The 14,126-nt window shown below is 54.8% G+C and overlaps 1 protein-coding gene across 8 annotated transcripts in view; it reads left to right on the top strand.

The window, feature by feature from the left end:
- The first annotated feature begins 5,206 nt into the window (after positions 1-5,206).
- Positions 5,207-14,126, top strand: part of TLE3 (TLE family member 3, transcriptional corepressor) — a 48,586-nt gene continuing 39,666 nt past the window's right edge. For 4 of the 8 annotated variants that reach the window (XM_043470934.1, XM_043470932.1, XM_043470933.1 and 1 more), the window contains exons 1-4: positions 5,207-6,304; positions 6,859-6,959; positions 7,502-7,565; positions 8,552-8,596. In XM_043470934.1, the coding sequence (XP_043326869.1) occupies positions 6,281-6,304; positions 6,859-6,959; positions 7,502-7,565; positions 8,552-8,596 (234 nt within the window). In that variant the 5' untranslated portion in view covers positions 5,207-6,280. The remainder of the gene's footprint in view (positions 6,305-6,858; positions 6,960-7,501; positions 7,566-8,551; positions 8,597-14,126) is intronic. The other 4 variants (XM_043470930.1, XM_043470926.1, XM_043470929.1 and 1 more) reach the window with 3 other exon arrangements.

Here is a 14,126-nt window from a genome sequence, read left to right as displayed (position 1 = left end):
AACTCGATGGTTCTGCATCATCATCATGGCCAACATGGCTATTATTGATCACTTAATGAGCCAGGCTCTGTACTAAGTACATCACATGCATTATCTCCATCCATCCTCGGAAGAGCTCTCTGAGGTGGACAGGACTGTTATCTCCACTTTACAGATGAGGAAATGGAGGCTTAGCAAGGTTAAATACATCCCTCCAGGTCACACAGCTGGGACCAGCCAGAGAGTTGGAAGAGGGGATAAGGAGACCCTGGGAAGTCCCCCGACCTCCTAGAGCTAGTTCCCTTCCCTGAAATAAGGTGGTTGCAGAATGAGCTCTATAGGGGCTCTGTCCGGGACTTCCTCGGGGTCTTCCTGTTTCCTGTGGTCTGACCTGTGGCCCTGATCTGCATTCCCAGGAAAGTCAAGCTTGCGGAGACAGTGGAGTGTGGGGGTGAAGACTCTGGAGCCAGACTGCCTGGGTTCAAGTCCATCAGCCACTGAAGTGACTTTGGGCAAGTCATTGTACATGGCATGTCAATTGCCCCCCACCCCCCTGTATAACAGGGGTGATACTGATAGTACCCACTTCATTCACTGTGAGAGGATTAAGTGTGTTAATATTTGTCAAGTGCTTAGAACACTGTCTGGGACAGAGTTAAGCACTATGTAAGAGTTTGTTAGATAAATAAAAATTCCTTTTCCTTTTCCTTTGTGGGGAGGTGCTCACTTATGGAGGAAGGCTGGGGATGACTGGTGGATGGGGGTGGTGAAGGTGAGGGGACAGAACTGCCCTAGCAATGGAGTCAAGGGCCAACCATCAGAGGAGGCTTACAGAATCAGCCAAATGGGAGAGGACAGAGAAAGATTTCTCTTCCCTTTGTGCAGTCCCAATGACAGACCATGAGAAAATCAAAGCCAGTGGAGGCTGTGGGGGAACAGGGAGTGATCTGAAACCCACCCAAGGTACTGAAAGTAAAAGTGTAGGCTCAGTGGTGTCTGACTCTTTGCAACCCCACAGACTGTAGCCCTCCAGGCTCCTCTATCTATATGATTTCCCAGCAAGAATACTGGAGTGGGTTACCATTTCCTTCTCCAGGGGATCTTCCTGACTCAGGGATGGATCCCTAGTCTCCTGCATTGCAGGCAGATTCTTTACCATCTAAGCTGTAAGGTACTGAGCTCTTCCTCAAATTGGAGGCCACAGCCCTGTGACTGACCTGAGTCAAGTCCTTTGATTCCTGGGAAAAGGAGAAACCATTTATTAACACTCTATCTAAAATGCTTGGCAGTTAATTTTTAAAAGCCAGAAAAGCAGCTCTTGGAGCTGGTGAACAACTGCCCAACCAACCACCTCTCACCCCCCCCAGCAAACGGCTGGGGAACCTCCGCTCTGCAAATCCAGGCCGGGCTTTCTGTCTCACCGGGTGACTTTGTGTGTGTGTGTGAGTGTGTGTGTGTGTGTGTGTGTGTGTATATGTGTGTGCCAGGAATTCCTCTCCCACGTGGGGTGGACTCAGAGGTACTCAATTAAGCAGCCAATGAAAAGTCAGCTCTCCGGTAGCAAATGACCCTGACACTTCTTGTAACATAAACAGTTGAAACGTTTCCAATTAGAACTGGAGACAGAGACGTTTGAACTCTCTCTCTCCACTCCCCTCCTTCTTGAAAAATAATTGTCAAGCGCTTTGGGCGGGGTGTCGTATACATGTTTTTTCTTTTCTACCTCCAGCATAAAAAATTATTTTTCTCCGTGTTTTTCCTAATTTGTGGGGTGGCAAGGTGGGGGGTAAAGAGGTGGCGAGCTGAAAGGGGAGCTGGGCTAGTTGCTTTTACCTCGCAGCTCCTCTACATGCTGGAGGCCAGAAACCCAGCAGACTTGGGAATGATGCTCTGTGAGGAGCCAGTGGAAGCCCTGAGCTGGGGAGCTGGGCCTGTGACCTCACTGCCAGACCCTCAGTGTGAATAAATGAATGAATATGAATGAGTGAATGCCTTTCCTTTAGCACATATCCCCCGGGGATAGCTCCTGCTATCAAAGAGGACTCTGAAGTTGGCTGTTGAACCGGTTGCCCTGGACTCGAATCCTGACACCTATGCCCAGCTTGGGGCAAATTACTGGACTTTCTAGGTCTTCTCTTTTACTCTATAAAACAGGGCTACCAGTCACGCCGCTTCCTTCGGGATTGCCTGGGTAGCAGTGTCCTGCCTTGTACATAGAAAGGGTTTTGGCGCCACTATCATTTCAAACTAGGTGGTGGGGTCCTACAGTGGAATCCTACCGAGAAGGCGGCTCTCTTCAAAACCAGGTCGATCACACAAGGGCTCCAAGGTTCCAGGGCTGGCACTGAGGCTCACAGGTGAACTCGACCTGAGTCTACCCGGCAGGAGGGCACTGGCTCAACGACTAGGAGAGTGGTCGCCCAGGCAGAAGCCACAGCAAACTCCAGACCTCTCTTCTGGCCCCGATCCGCGTGGACCCGACCTGGGGGCCAGGTTTGTCGGCCAACTGCGGGAGGACGCCATCGAGGCCAGTCTTAAGTGAGAACGGAGAGAGGGAAGGCCGGACCAGGCGCCGCATCCTGGGCATCTTGAAGGCACTGTGTTTAATAAATCCGGGCGAGACGCACAGCCACTCTCTCCCCCCAGCCTCCACTCCCTCTCAGCTCCCAAATCGAGACCTGCTGCGGGACCCCAAGTTTATGGGGTTTTAAAAACCCCCTCCACTTTGATTAGCAGCTTCAAAGAGCTCCCTTTAAAGTTTGCCCCCTTCCTCGCCCCCACCTCCCCTTTTACGGGCCACCCCTCCCCCATCACTCCTCCTAGACTTCTGGACGGCAACAGAACACTTAATGCAAGTTTGAAAGAGGTGGGGGGGGGGGTACTCTTTAGGCTTCCTCCTGAACTTGGGCCGTAGAAATTGCCTGTTTAAGGCTTGCACAGAAGTCGGAGAACCGTGGAGTTTGGTTTTTTCCCATTTTTCTTTCTTTTTTCCCCCCTCTTCTTTTTTTCTTTTTTTGGTTTGTGTGTGTTTTTACCTTTTATTATTTAAATTGATACGTTTCATTACTAGGGAGAAAAATAAAATATTCCTTTGATACACAAAATCAAATTGATATTTAGCCTCTGCTTACTTTTTTATGCATGGCTCCTTTATACCACATGGTAGTGACAGATTGTTTGAGCTGGAAGGAAAAGCCATTCAAAGCTAATTAAGCAGCCATTCCAAGCACTATTTGCAAGCGGGAGGCTCAGAAGCCTCGGCATTTGTCAGCGCTCCCCCACCCCGCGTGGTTTTGACTGACAGCCTTGGTCGCCGACTGACAGGGCTCGGCAATTTAACCAATCAGTAACTGAGACTCCCATTAACCGTCTCTGATTGGTCTTCTGAGCCTCGCTAGGGGGCGGGGTCTTCGGCCCCCACGTGGGGCAGGGGCGAGAAAGGGGCGGGGCGGGTGGGAAGCGGGTGCGCCCACCCGTGACGTAAGGGGGAGGGCAGAGAAGGAGGAGGGGGGAAGGAAGCTCCAAAGAGGAGCCATTTTGTGTCTAATGAATGCTGCGGCCAGATGCTCGCATCTGTCGAGCTGGGCTTCTCCCCACCCCCCTCTTCAGTGCGTGGCGCACACGATTTATGTTTTTATTTAGGAAAATAAATAAATGAAGAGAGGAGCGCGGTTCGGGACTGGCGGCCGGAGGGGACGCGGGGAGGCTCAACTCCGAGGCGGGCGCTCACGTGTAACTCCCAGCGCACCGGCCTCCGAGCGCCCGCTCGCTCTCAGCTCCTCATTAAAATGCAAAAGCGAACTCCAGCTCCTAATGAGGGGAAAATATAGATCCCGGGCCCGCCGCCGGCCCCCGGGTGCGTGCGGGTTCGCGGAGATGTTGGAGAGGAGGGTCCACCCGGGCCCCCCACCCGGCGGTGCCCCTGCGGCCCAGGGCGCGGGCCCCCCAGCCTCCCGACGCTCGAGGGCAGCGTCCCCCCGGCCCGTCTGCCCTGACGTAACCCCTAGCGCAGTAGATGCAGGCTATGGGTTTGCGGGCAAACTGGGCCCCGGAGTCGAGTGGCCTGTGCGAGCGCGCTGGGAGTCCCGGAGGCGCGGAGGTGGGGGTGGGAGAGGAGCGAACGGGGGCGGGTGAGCGTCTGCGCCTCCCGGGGCGTCGAGGCTGGCGGCCGAGACGCCCACAGGCTCGTACACGCGCCCCTCTGCAGGCTTCCGCCGACGCCGTGACACTGCCGGGGGCAGGCTGAGAAAACCGGGTCGGAACTCGAAGCTCCCGGGCTGGTGGGGTAAGGCCGCCACCGCATTCCCGACTCCGCTTCCCTGGCCCCGGCGCTCATTGGGCAGCTGCGGCGAAGGCGTAACGGTCTCCACCGGGAAGGAGCCCCCGAGTGGGGACAGCGCGGACTGTGCGGGGTGTCCGCGAGCAGACGGGCCCTTCTATCTGCGTAGCCCGCCAAGCAAGTTCCTCCGACTTGTCCTCGCGGGCAGCCGCCGCACATCAAAGACGCTGTTTATTTGGCTTTCCGTAAAGGACAAATGAACAAAGAAGAAAAGCTGGGGACCGCGGGGGGCGGGGGCGTGGGCAGGAGAAGGGGCAAAGAAAGGGACACTCTCAGTTCCGAGCAAAATTAAGGTGGGAGGCAACTTTGGGAGCCACCATTTTATCGGTCCTAAATCTTGTGAAGTGAAAACATTAAAGTGACAAAGTGATTCTGTTTGTTTTATAGTATCTAATTGGGCTGCTTTGCAGACCTAATGAGATTAGAGGGAGGAATCGTTCACCGCCACTGCAGAATAAACTGATACATTGCTACCAGCCACAGGTTTTGAGGACTGTACAGCTTGTCTCTTTCTTTTGTTGTTATTCCTCTGTCTTCTCTCTTTCCCCCTCCCGCCAAATGATTATTTGCTAGTATATCGTGGGAAAAAAAAAAAGAGAGGAGGGGGGGAAAAACCCAGCAGCCCTGGACTATAATATATATCTATTTATTGTATGTCTTTCGGTTAATTCCTGATCTGAGGAGCGCTGTTTTTCACTCCCATGCGAAAGTCACCAGCGGGTAGGGCCTGATTGCTACTTTTCATGCATAGTTTTAGACACAAGAGGGCATTGTGACGTCGCGCCCGGCGGCGCCCAGTCGCAAGCCGAGTCCAGCTGCCCCACGTGGGGGCCCCGCGCTCCCATTGGCCAGCGCCGGGCGAAGCTGCCACATTATTTTGTTACTTTTCAGTCCCTATTTGGAACTGCTCTCGCGGCAGTTCAGACCTCGTGCTCGTCCCCCTCGCCTGTCTGTGTGTGGTATCCGCAGGTCCGGGGCACTTTTTTGGTGTGTGTGTGTGTGTGTGCGCGCGCTGGGTGTGTGTTGGGGTGGGGGGTGGGGAGTGTCGGGGCGCGGAGAGGAGAGCCGGGCCGAGGCGAAGGAAGGAAGCCGCAGAGCTCCCGGGTCTCGAGCTGCGTCTCCCCTCCAGCGCTCTTCTGCCTGCGCGCTCCGAGGCGGCGGTGGCGGCACCGAGCGCTCCTCGCTGGGGACTCGGCGCTCGGACTAGGAACAGCGAGGACACCCTTGCGTCGGCTTCTAGTGCCTACTGGAGTTAGGATGCCAGGGCAGTTGATTCCCACCTACTGAACCCGGAGTTTCCTCCTCGGCCCTGGGAAGGGCTTGCAGCGGCGGCGGCGGCGGCGGCAGTAGCAGACGGAACAGCAGGCTTTCCTCTCCGAGGGGGGGCGTCGAAGCGCCCGCGCCGGGCTCCCGCCCTCACCCTCCGGCGCTCCTGCGGCCCCAAGCCGCCACCTCGGTGCCTGCCTCCTTCCTCTTCTCGCCGAGAGCCCCCCCTGGGATCGGACCCGTGCGCCCTGGATGCTGGGGCTGCCCTGGCGCGCCCCCCTCCTGGCGCGACGCGCTAAGTGAATCGGAGGGCGCCCGCGCTTGCCCCAAGAGGGGCCCCCAGACCTCGGGACCCCGCGCCGGACCCGCCGGGGAGACGACGATGTCCGCGCAGCCCCCGGCTCTGACGCGCTCCACGCAGCGGGGGGAAGGCGGCCGGCCGCAGCTCGCGGAGCCCTAGGTGCACAAAGCCCGCGCCCGCCGACGACTTTGCCGCCTGCTCCTCGGCTCTTTGTCTCCGCTTGGTGCGGGCGCCGGACTCTGGGCTTTCGGTGCGAGATCGGGCTGGGGGGGCCGGGGGCGAGCTCTCGGTTTCCCGGCCGCCCCCCGCTCGGGTTCGGCTCCCCCCTCCCCCGCACCTCCCCGGCCCGGGCTCTCTGCGCTTCCACGCTCTCGGAATCACGACCCCTCCCTGCCATGTATCCGCAAGGCAGACATCCGGTGAGTAATTGCAACTCGGTTTATTTAAGCATCTATCATGGCAGGGTAAAGGAGACAGTTTATCTGGCACCTCCATTTTGCTTGTTGCTACCTTTATGGTATGTGTGCGTGTGTGTGTGTGCGCGCGCGCGCGCGCGCGCTCACACAAAGGATGGGGATGGGGGGGCGCCGTAGAGAGAGGAGGTTAATTCCGCCCTAATGGCGTGAGGGGCTCCCAGTGTTGTTGGGGAACTGTTTGTTTTCATGCTGTCCCCCGCCCCCTCGCCTAAGTCTCCCAACTCACTCGTTGTCTCCTCTGTCCCCGTCTTACTTGGCAATAGGAGCCCCTTAGTAAAAGGGATAGGAGCCCCGCGGCCGAGAGGGAGAGATTAGGGCGCCCCCCTCCCCGTCGGGGACCGGAGAAACTTGTTGGGAAGGTTCTGGGCTTTGTGGGAGGCCCCTTTGGCTGAGGTGGGGGCGGGGGGAAACCGGGGAAAGCCGCTGAGGGGCCTGGGCAGCTTGGAGCCGGGTCTGACGCCCCCGCCCCTCCCCTGTCTTGTCCTGGCCGGCTTCAGGCTCCCCATCAACCAGGGCAGCCAGGATTTAAATTCACGGTGGCTGAGTCTTGTGACAGGATCAAAGACGAATTCCAGTTCCTTCAAGCTCAATATCACAGGTAAGGCCTCTGGGGGCCGCCCCGGGGCTGGCAGGGCGGGGGCGTCCCCGCCGCGGCTCCTGCCACCACCCCTCGGGGACTGAGCGGGCTCTCGACCCCGGGGCGGCGGGGCAGCCCGGGCCTCCTCCTTTTGTTTCCCCTTTCCGAGCGCGGCGCCTTAACCCTTTGCTGCCGGCAGCCTCCCGGCTCCCCGTGCGGCTCCCGGGGTGAGGGAAGTTGAGGGATCCGGGCGCGAGCCGGCTCGCTCCGGGTTCTGGGGGTCGCAAGGGGCCGCGAGCCAGCGTCAGGGTCCCGGCCCCTACCCCACCCCGCGCCCCGGATAAGTTCACTCGCTCGGCCGCGGGAAGTTTCAAGTTGTTACACTCCCCCTGCCTGTGTCGGGGACCCACGTCCCCCTCCGCCCGAGGCTGCGGGATGAGGGGAGTACCCCCGGGGGTGGGTGTCAGGAAAGTGGCCAAGTGGCTCTGAGACGCCCTGGGGTTGGGGTCCCAGAGGAGGCTGTGCAGGCACCAGGCCTGAGCCGGCTCCTCCTGCCCTCGTAGCCTCAAAGTGGAGTACGACAAGCTGGCGAACGAGAAGACGGAGATGCAGCGCCATTATGTGATGGTGAGAGGCGGCTGGGACCCGGCCAGGGTGGCGTGGGCCTGGGGAGCCCTGCTCAGCCTCCGCGGGGCAGCCCCCGCAGCGGGTGTAGTCCGAGTGTGCCATCCGACCCTTTTTCACCAGCCTCCGTCAGCCCGGGCCACTTGGAGGAGGGTGGGTGAGAGGAGGGGCAGAAAGAGAAACCCAACCCTCCTCCTCCTCCTACACTACCTTTGTGCGCCTTTGATTTGTGTTCTGAAGGTTTCCCCGAGGGCTGGTTGTCCTGTCTTCACTAGCAAGATAGGGTTGGATCAGCCCACATCGGGGTTGGATAAAAATCGTTCTTAGAGACCTCCTGGGAGTGTGTAGAAACTTCTCTGCTCTGCAGCCCTGGGATTTAGCCAGAGTGGGACATAAGATCTCTCCCCCTCCCTCTTTTCTCCCCAGGGGTTCCTGAGAGTGGAGGAGCCTTTTGCCTCCATGCTCACTTAGGGATCACCCCACTGAGAATCTCATGGACCCTGGGGCAGTGTGTAGACGTGTCCTCCCTTTTCCCAGTGTCTCTTCCAGCAAGTTTTAATCTTCTGATGGTGAGGACGGCACTGGAGGCCCTTCTGTGGGACTCCATGCATTGCTCTCCACATAAGAGACCTTGGACACATTGCTGAATAACTCTCATAGGGCAAGCGGTCCCAGTGTACACATGATTCCCCGTTGAACCCGAACGTTGTATAAACAGGATATATGGCACAGGCAGGGCTGGTGGGAGGGAGGGCCCAACTCTTCTTACACTATTTGTTGCACATTAGGGTATTCTGTTGAGATGAGAACAACACTCCTGAGTCCTTCATATGACTTTTCAGCCCCTTTGTAGCTGGCTTTGGGGTTTGACTTAAACTTCTTTAGCAAATGTATCCTAAAAGTACCCTTTGGCCAAAACCTTCTCCAAAGACGATTCTGGAACACAGATTTTGGTGGTGTGCGTTAACGGCAATTCTTTTTACTTTTAGTACTACGAGATGTCCTACGGTTTGAACATTGAGATGCACAAGCAGGTAAGTGCTTTAGGATATATATCTAATTACAGATCCAGCTCTTGACAGGCAGGGTCTGAGGCTTGGTTGAGTTCTCAGACATGTTGAGCTTTTAGCATCCGAGCTTGTGAAGTTTGTCCTGGTCTTGGATCTTGGTGGAGGGGTAAGGAGCAAAGGGAAAGTTGTTCCTTCAGAATCCGCTTTACAGACTCCTGTAACCCAGATGTAGCTGGCTGCTTTAATCTGTTTTAATGTAGAATTTACATAAGGAAAGGCAGGAGGGTGTGTGTATGTGTATATGTGTGTGTGTATGTGCGCATGCGCAAAAATGTGATGTTCTGCCTTGATAAGATTAAACTTCAAGAGTCTTAAAAGCCAGGCTGAGCTGTCAAAATTTAAGGAAACAGGCTACCTACCACTTAAAAATATAAATGAAGGATGAATTACAGCCCGGTACCTTGCGTATATGAGGCAACTTTCTCATGTCCATCTTAATGTAAAGGCTGCCTTGATCATTCCCATTTTCTAGGGTGAAGCTGAGAGGTGAAGTAACAAGCCAGGAGCAGCCTAGCCAGGACTTCTGAGATGGCTGGGGGTTGAGCTCAGCTTTGAAATCCTGAAGTCAAACCAGTTTAGCTGGTGTGTGATGGATATGTAAACTACCCCGTATTGTCACTCTTCTAATAACAGTATACCTCAAACCGGGCAAATACAAACACCTTTATCTCAGTGCATATCAGTAACTCCTCCTGGGCGCTGGGCTGGGCTGTGGGAGAGGCCTGTTTGTATATTTGTGTTCCGAGGAGAGGCCGCCTATAGTTTGGCTTGGCCAGCGATTAGCGTTGACTTGGCAGGGAGAAATGGCGCGGGCCGGTTGTTCTTTTTAACAATTGGTGTTCTTGAAATCTCAGAAGGCTGTTGACTCATTCTAGCCTTTGGTGACCGTGACTTGAATGGATTTTCTGCTCTAAATGAACAGTGGTTTACAAGGTTTAAATTTTGCTCTTTTAAGGGGGCAGGACCCAGGGCAGGTGAGAAGGGCAGGTAACCTCTGGAATGCTTGTAGATTCCTGCCTGCTCGCTCCAGTGGCTTCACAGAGAGCCTTTGGAATCTAGTTTCCTTCCCCCTCCTGGAGGGAACCCCAGTGTTGGCTGAAGGGCAGCCAGAGAGGGGCCTCAGTTTGTTGAGGAATCTGGGGAGGCAGTCAGGGATTAGCTTTTTAGGGAGACACGGGAAAAGGCTACCAGGCTTTAACTTCTTGACCCACAAGAATCATAAACAGACACAAGTTTGTAAGGAAAGATGTTTGTCTTCGGGAGTATGGGCTAGAGACTGCCTTACTTTAAGTGGAACTGGCTGGATCCGACTGGTTCATTAAGAATGTGTGAAGTGGAACGGGGGTCCCAGGTGTTCAAGGACCTTGGGTTGCTATGCAAGATGCCACCTCCTCCCATTCTACACCCCTCTTTTTTTGTCCTCAGTGCTTGCTATCTTGGGTGTGTTTAAAGAGGATGATTGCACCCAGGTTTAAAATTTATAGCAGCCGTTCTTCTAAGAGCTTCGTAATTAAGGTGTAATATGTCATTGCATGTTGAGGTCTGCATGGGTGGTGTGCCCTGTGTCTGTAAGTGGGTGGTTCTTTCGCACAAAGGATCCATCTTGGCTGTTGGAGCGGAGCTGCTCCTGGAGTCCTGGGCCCCTCTGAACCCAGGAAGAGTTATTCACCTTCCCAGCACATTCAGTGGTGAGGTTTACATAAGAAGCAGCTGTGTGCATCTGGGGCTTCTGGCCCGTCCCCAGACCCAGGGTTCTCAGGGGGAGAATGCCTGAGGTTTGGTGACATGATCTCATTTAATCCTCTCAGCTGCCAGAGGGAGATAGATGTGTTCTTTGCCCCCTTTTTATAGGTGAGGAAACTGAGGCTTTAGGGAAGCCAGGAGGGCAGAGGTGGGACTTGAATGAGGGCCTCTGGCTTCCAGACCGAGCACTTTACCCTGTTTGCCACTCACCTTTGCCTTGGAGCCTCAGCTCCCACTTGCTTCCCAGCAGGACTGTCTGTGCTCTGAGCACAGTGCCTTTGCTGGGTTTACGGCAACCTCTGAGTTGGGTGAAATCGCCCTGTGGCTGTGTAGGAACAAAGAGGCAAGGAGGTGAAGAAACCCTGCTCTGAGAAATGCAGTCCTGACCTCCTGGGGCTGGCCACTCCCTAGGCTTGCTAGGGTTCTGCAGAAGAAAACCGGCCACTAATTGTAGTGTGGGTCTTGGGTGCATTTGGCGGATGGTGGTTAGGCCTGAGCAAACAAGTTTATCAGCTGACCTGTTTAGCGGTTGACTGGTGTTTTATCTGCACACACAATCAAGTGACTGGAGTGCTTGAATTATTCATGCAGTGTCCTGCCCTCTAGACTTGACTGTTCGTGTGATTACATCTGCCTGGAACAAACAGGCTGGATTCTTCATCTTGGAGCTCAGGGGTGGGGGTGGGGAATGTCTGTACTTTTATATAATAGAAGATCTCCAGAGCTAGCACCTTGGGAAGTGTGGCAGCCCTCAGCCAGCTCACACACACATGCATACATACACACACTCGCACGCACACACACCCCTCTTACAACACCACCACATATTTTTTTTTCCAGAGCCCTTCTTTGCTGGCTCAGTGGGAAATGCCTGTTAGTTGGGAACCTCAGGTTCTGCCAGATGGACCTGAGTATTGACAGAGGGCAGCTGATGAGGTATGACCAACTAGTCTTTATTTTACTGAGAGGTTAAACTCACTGTGGTTGGCTCCTTTCCTGGCCGTTTCTCTGTCTCCCTCTGTGTTCTTTTTCCAAGCTGTCGAATGAATCCCAGAGAACACAGTCGATGGTTTCTCCTCCCCTTCTTGGTTTCCCTCCCTAATTGTGGCAAAGCAGAGATTACAGAATCATGGGCCTGGCCTGAGATTTCAAGAGGTCACCCACCTCCTCCAAGCCTCTGCTTCTAGGCAGGATGTCAAGGGTGATTCAGCAAGGCCAGGGAGTCGATGATGGCTGGCCAGCTCATCAGTTCCCATCTTGTTCCCATAGAGGCTGACACTCTCCAGTGTCAGCCACAAATCACAAAGCCAGCGTAGAAACAGGCGCTCCAGAGCAATTGTAGTGCATAGGGTTTGAGGCACTGATGCTCTGAGAAGCTGGCTCAGGCTATCTTTTCACCCCTTGCTGGTGATCACTGAGGTTTTAGAAGAGCACTGGAGGCCTATTGATTTGAGGAATGTGTCACGCCCCCACTTTCCCATCACCAAGCAGCCCTTCCTCTGACCTTCTGTTCTAACTGGGAGAGCCCTTTGGCTTCTCCTGCAAACCTTTCAAGGTCCAGATGAAGGAACTGAGGCCCAGGCAGGGGAGCTGAGGTTTCCAGATCCATCCAGTCCAGTGTTACCAGAGGAGCTGCTCTTGCCACCTTCCCTCCCGGCCCAGCTCTCTTAGCAAAACTCAAGAAATGAAGAGTGCTCGTTTACTACCTAATAGCACTCTGTGTCTTTAATTACTGTTGCTTCTTTCTGCGTTATTATCTCAGGAGGTTAAGGCTACAAACCTGGTGACAACAAAGTCCAAAGTCCCGCATTTCGGGTTGTGTAACCGTATCAGCTGAATATTCTCTGCCTGCCCAGGGTCCTCTTCTGAACCACCAGCTATTTGCACAACTAATGATTCATTGCGCCTGGTAATAAACACAATGAATAACTAGCAATCCCGGAGATAAGGTTCACAGGTAAGGTAAGGTGATAAAACCTGTGAATCTTTCACCTGAGGATGGGTATGGCCATGGGGTTGGCCATGGACATGGCTGAAAAGGAAGATGGAACGTTTTCATTTATTACTTCCCCTCTCTGGGCCCTCCCACCCACATAAAAAGGGGCTTGGGCTGAAAGACCTTCAGACATAACATCTTGAAGTTCTGTGGCCACTGTGAAGGTGTGAGGAGCGAGAGGGGATCAGCAAGTGATGAAGTTACCAAAACTCTGCCGGGGAGTCCGAGTCAGTCTTGGTGGGGAGAAGGTGGGACACTCAAATTGAAGGGGACGTATTTCTTCATACTAGGGCAGTCCCTATTTGTGTGGCATCTGAGTTGAGCTAAGAAAAAATACCTTTGAGTATCATTTATTTTGGTCAGAATACTGGCATCCGGGACCCCCTCTCCTTCTGACGTTTTTGCCTTGTTGCTCTTCTCCAGAGCTGTCTCTCCTCTCATCCTCTTCAGCCGTGGAGTAGGGTATCTCCCTCGCTCCTCTTTGGGGTCCACCAAGTTGAAAGCTCCCTTCACCCTGTCCTGTCCACCTGGGAAGAACCTTCCCCCTGGACCCTCAAGGCTGCCATCCATTCCAGCCTTCTCTGGACCTATTGCTTCTTGTTTATGGAGCTGTCAGAGTGAGGGTCTGTGTGCTTTCTGGCTCGTTTCCTTCTTATCCACACTGTTATTGAGGTGATCTGGGAGATGGGCACGTGGCCCCCACCGATCATGGGAACTGGTCCCGGGTGGGGACCTGGCTCCTTACTGAAGACTCTTCATGAATCCTGCCGGACCAGGGGCTCCTGGAGCAGCACGGAACTAGCTACCTTCTGTCTGTGGCTTCCTCCTTCCCCTCGTACAGGAAGCGGCTAGTCTGTCAGAGTTGTTGGAGTCAGTCAGTCAAGGGATGGATTCCCTTTTTCTTTCTGTGTGAGGAAGGTGTTTTTCGTCTCGTTTGTACAAAATCCTGGGATACCGGGGAAAGGTGGTCCAGGCTAGACCTCAGTGGGGTGTCCCACTGATCCGCATGCAGAAAGTCTCAGTATCTGTGGGGAATCCCTCTGTTGAGGTCTCCTATGGGTGCTTTGCACATAATAGGTGCTCAGTAAAATCATTGCTTTTTCTTTGCTCAGGATTACTGTGGTGTCAGAGGGTGGAATTCCCATTCCTCGAGCCTTGTGAGTTGGTGGGGGTGGGGGTTGCTCTTTCAGGGCTTCCTCCTATTTCCTCCTCTGGCTCAGCATCCAGTTTCTTCATCAGTCAAATGAGGGGATTGGACTGATTCCCAAAACGGAGCATTAGGGGCCTGGGATGTGCTGGGTGTGGGCTGGGGCTGGTTTCACAGACACCCTTCCCTCCTCGGGGGAGTCGGGCATCTAAATAAGTCATTGCAATGCAGTGAGGTAAGCGCTAACAGGGCCAGTGTCACGGCAGGAGCGCCCGGGGACAGAGCGGCTCATTCTTCCTGGGAAAGGGGAGTCGGGTCAGAGAAGAGTACACCGGACAAGACTGTGCCGAGGGGCTGTTACTTGAGCCGGAGGGCCGTGTTCATTAGGCGGGCGCCCCCGGAGGCTCCTCTGGGGGTGGCAGCAGCCGTTGGGAACACAGCGCTGTGTGTCCCGGAAGCCACAAGTCCACGAGTCTTGGGAACTGGCCGGGGGGAGGGGAGGAGGGACTCCACTTGGGGCGGGAGGCGAGGTGGTGACATGTTGCAGCCAAGTGATCTCCAAGGCCTCTCGGCGCTCACACTCGCTGCTCTGTGGCTCCTCCGTCCCC

The sequence above is a fragment of the Cervus canadensis genome, chromosome 6, assembly GCF_019320065.1.
Source record: "Cervus canadensis isolate Bull #8, Minnesota chromosome 6, ASM1932006v1, whole genome shotgun sequence".
Classification (NCBI taxonomy): Eukaryota; Metazoa; Chordata; class Mammalia; order Artiodactyla; family Cervidae; genus Cervus; species Cervus canadensis.
This window is presented reverse-complemented; position numbering and strand designations above follow the sequence as displayed.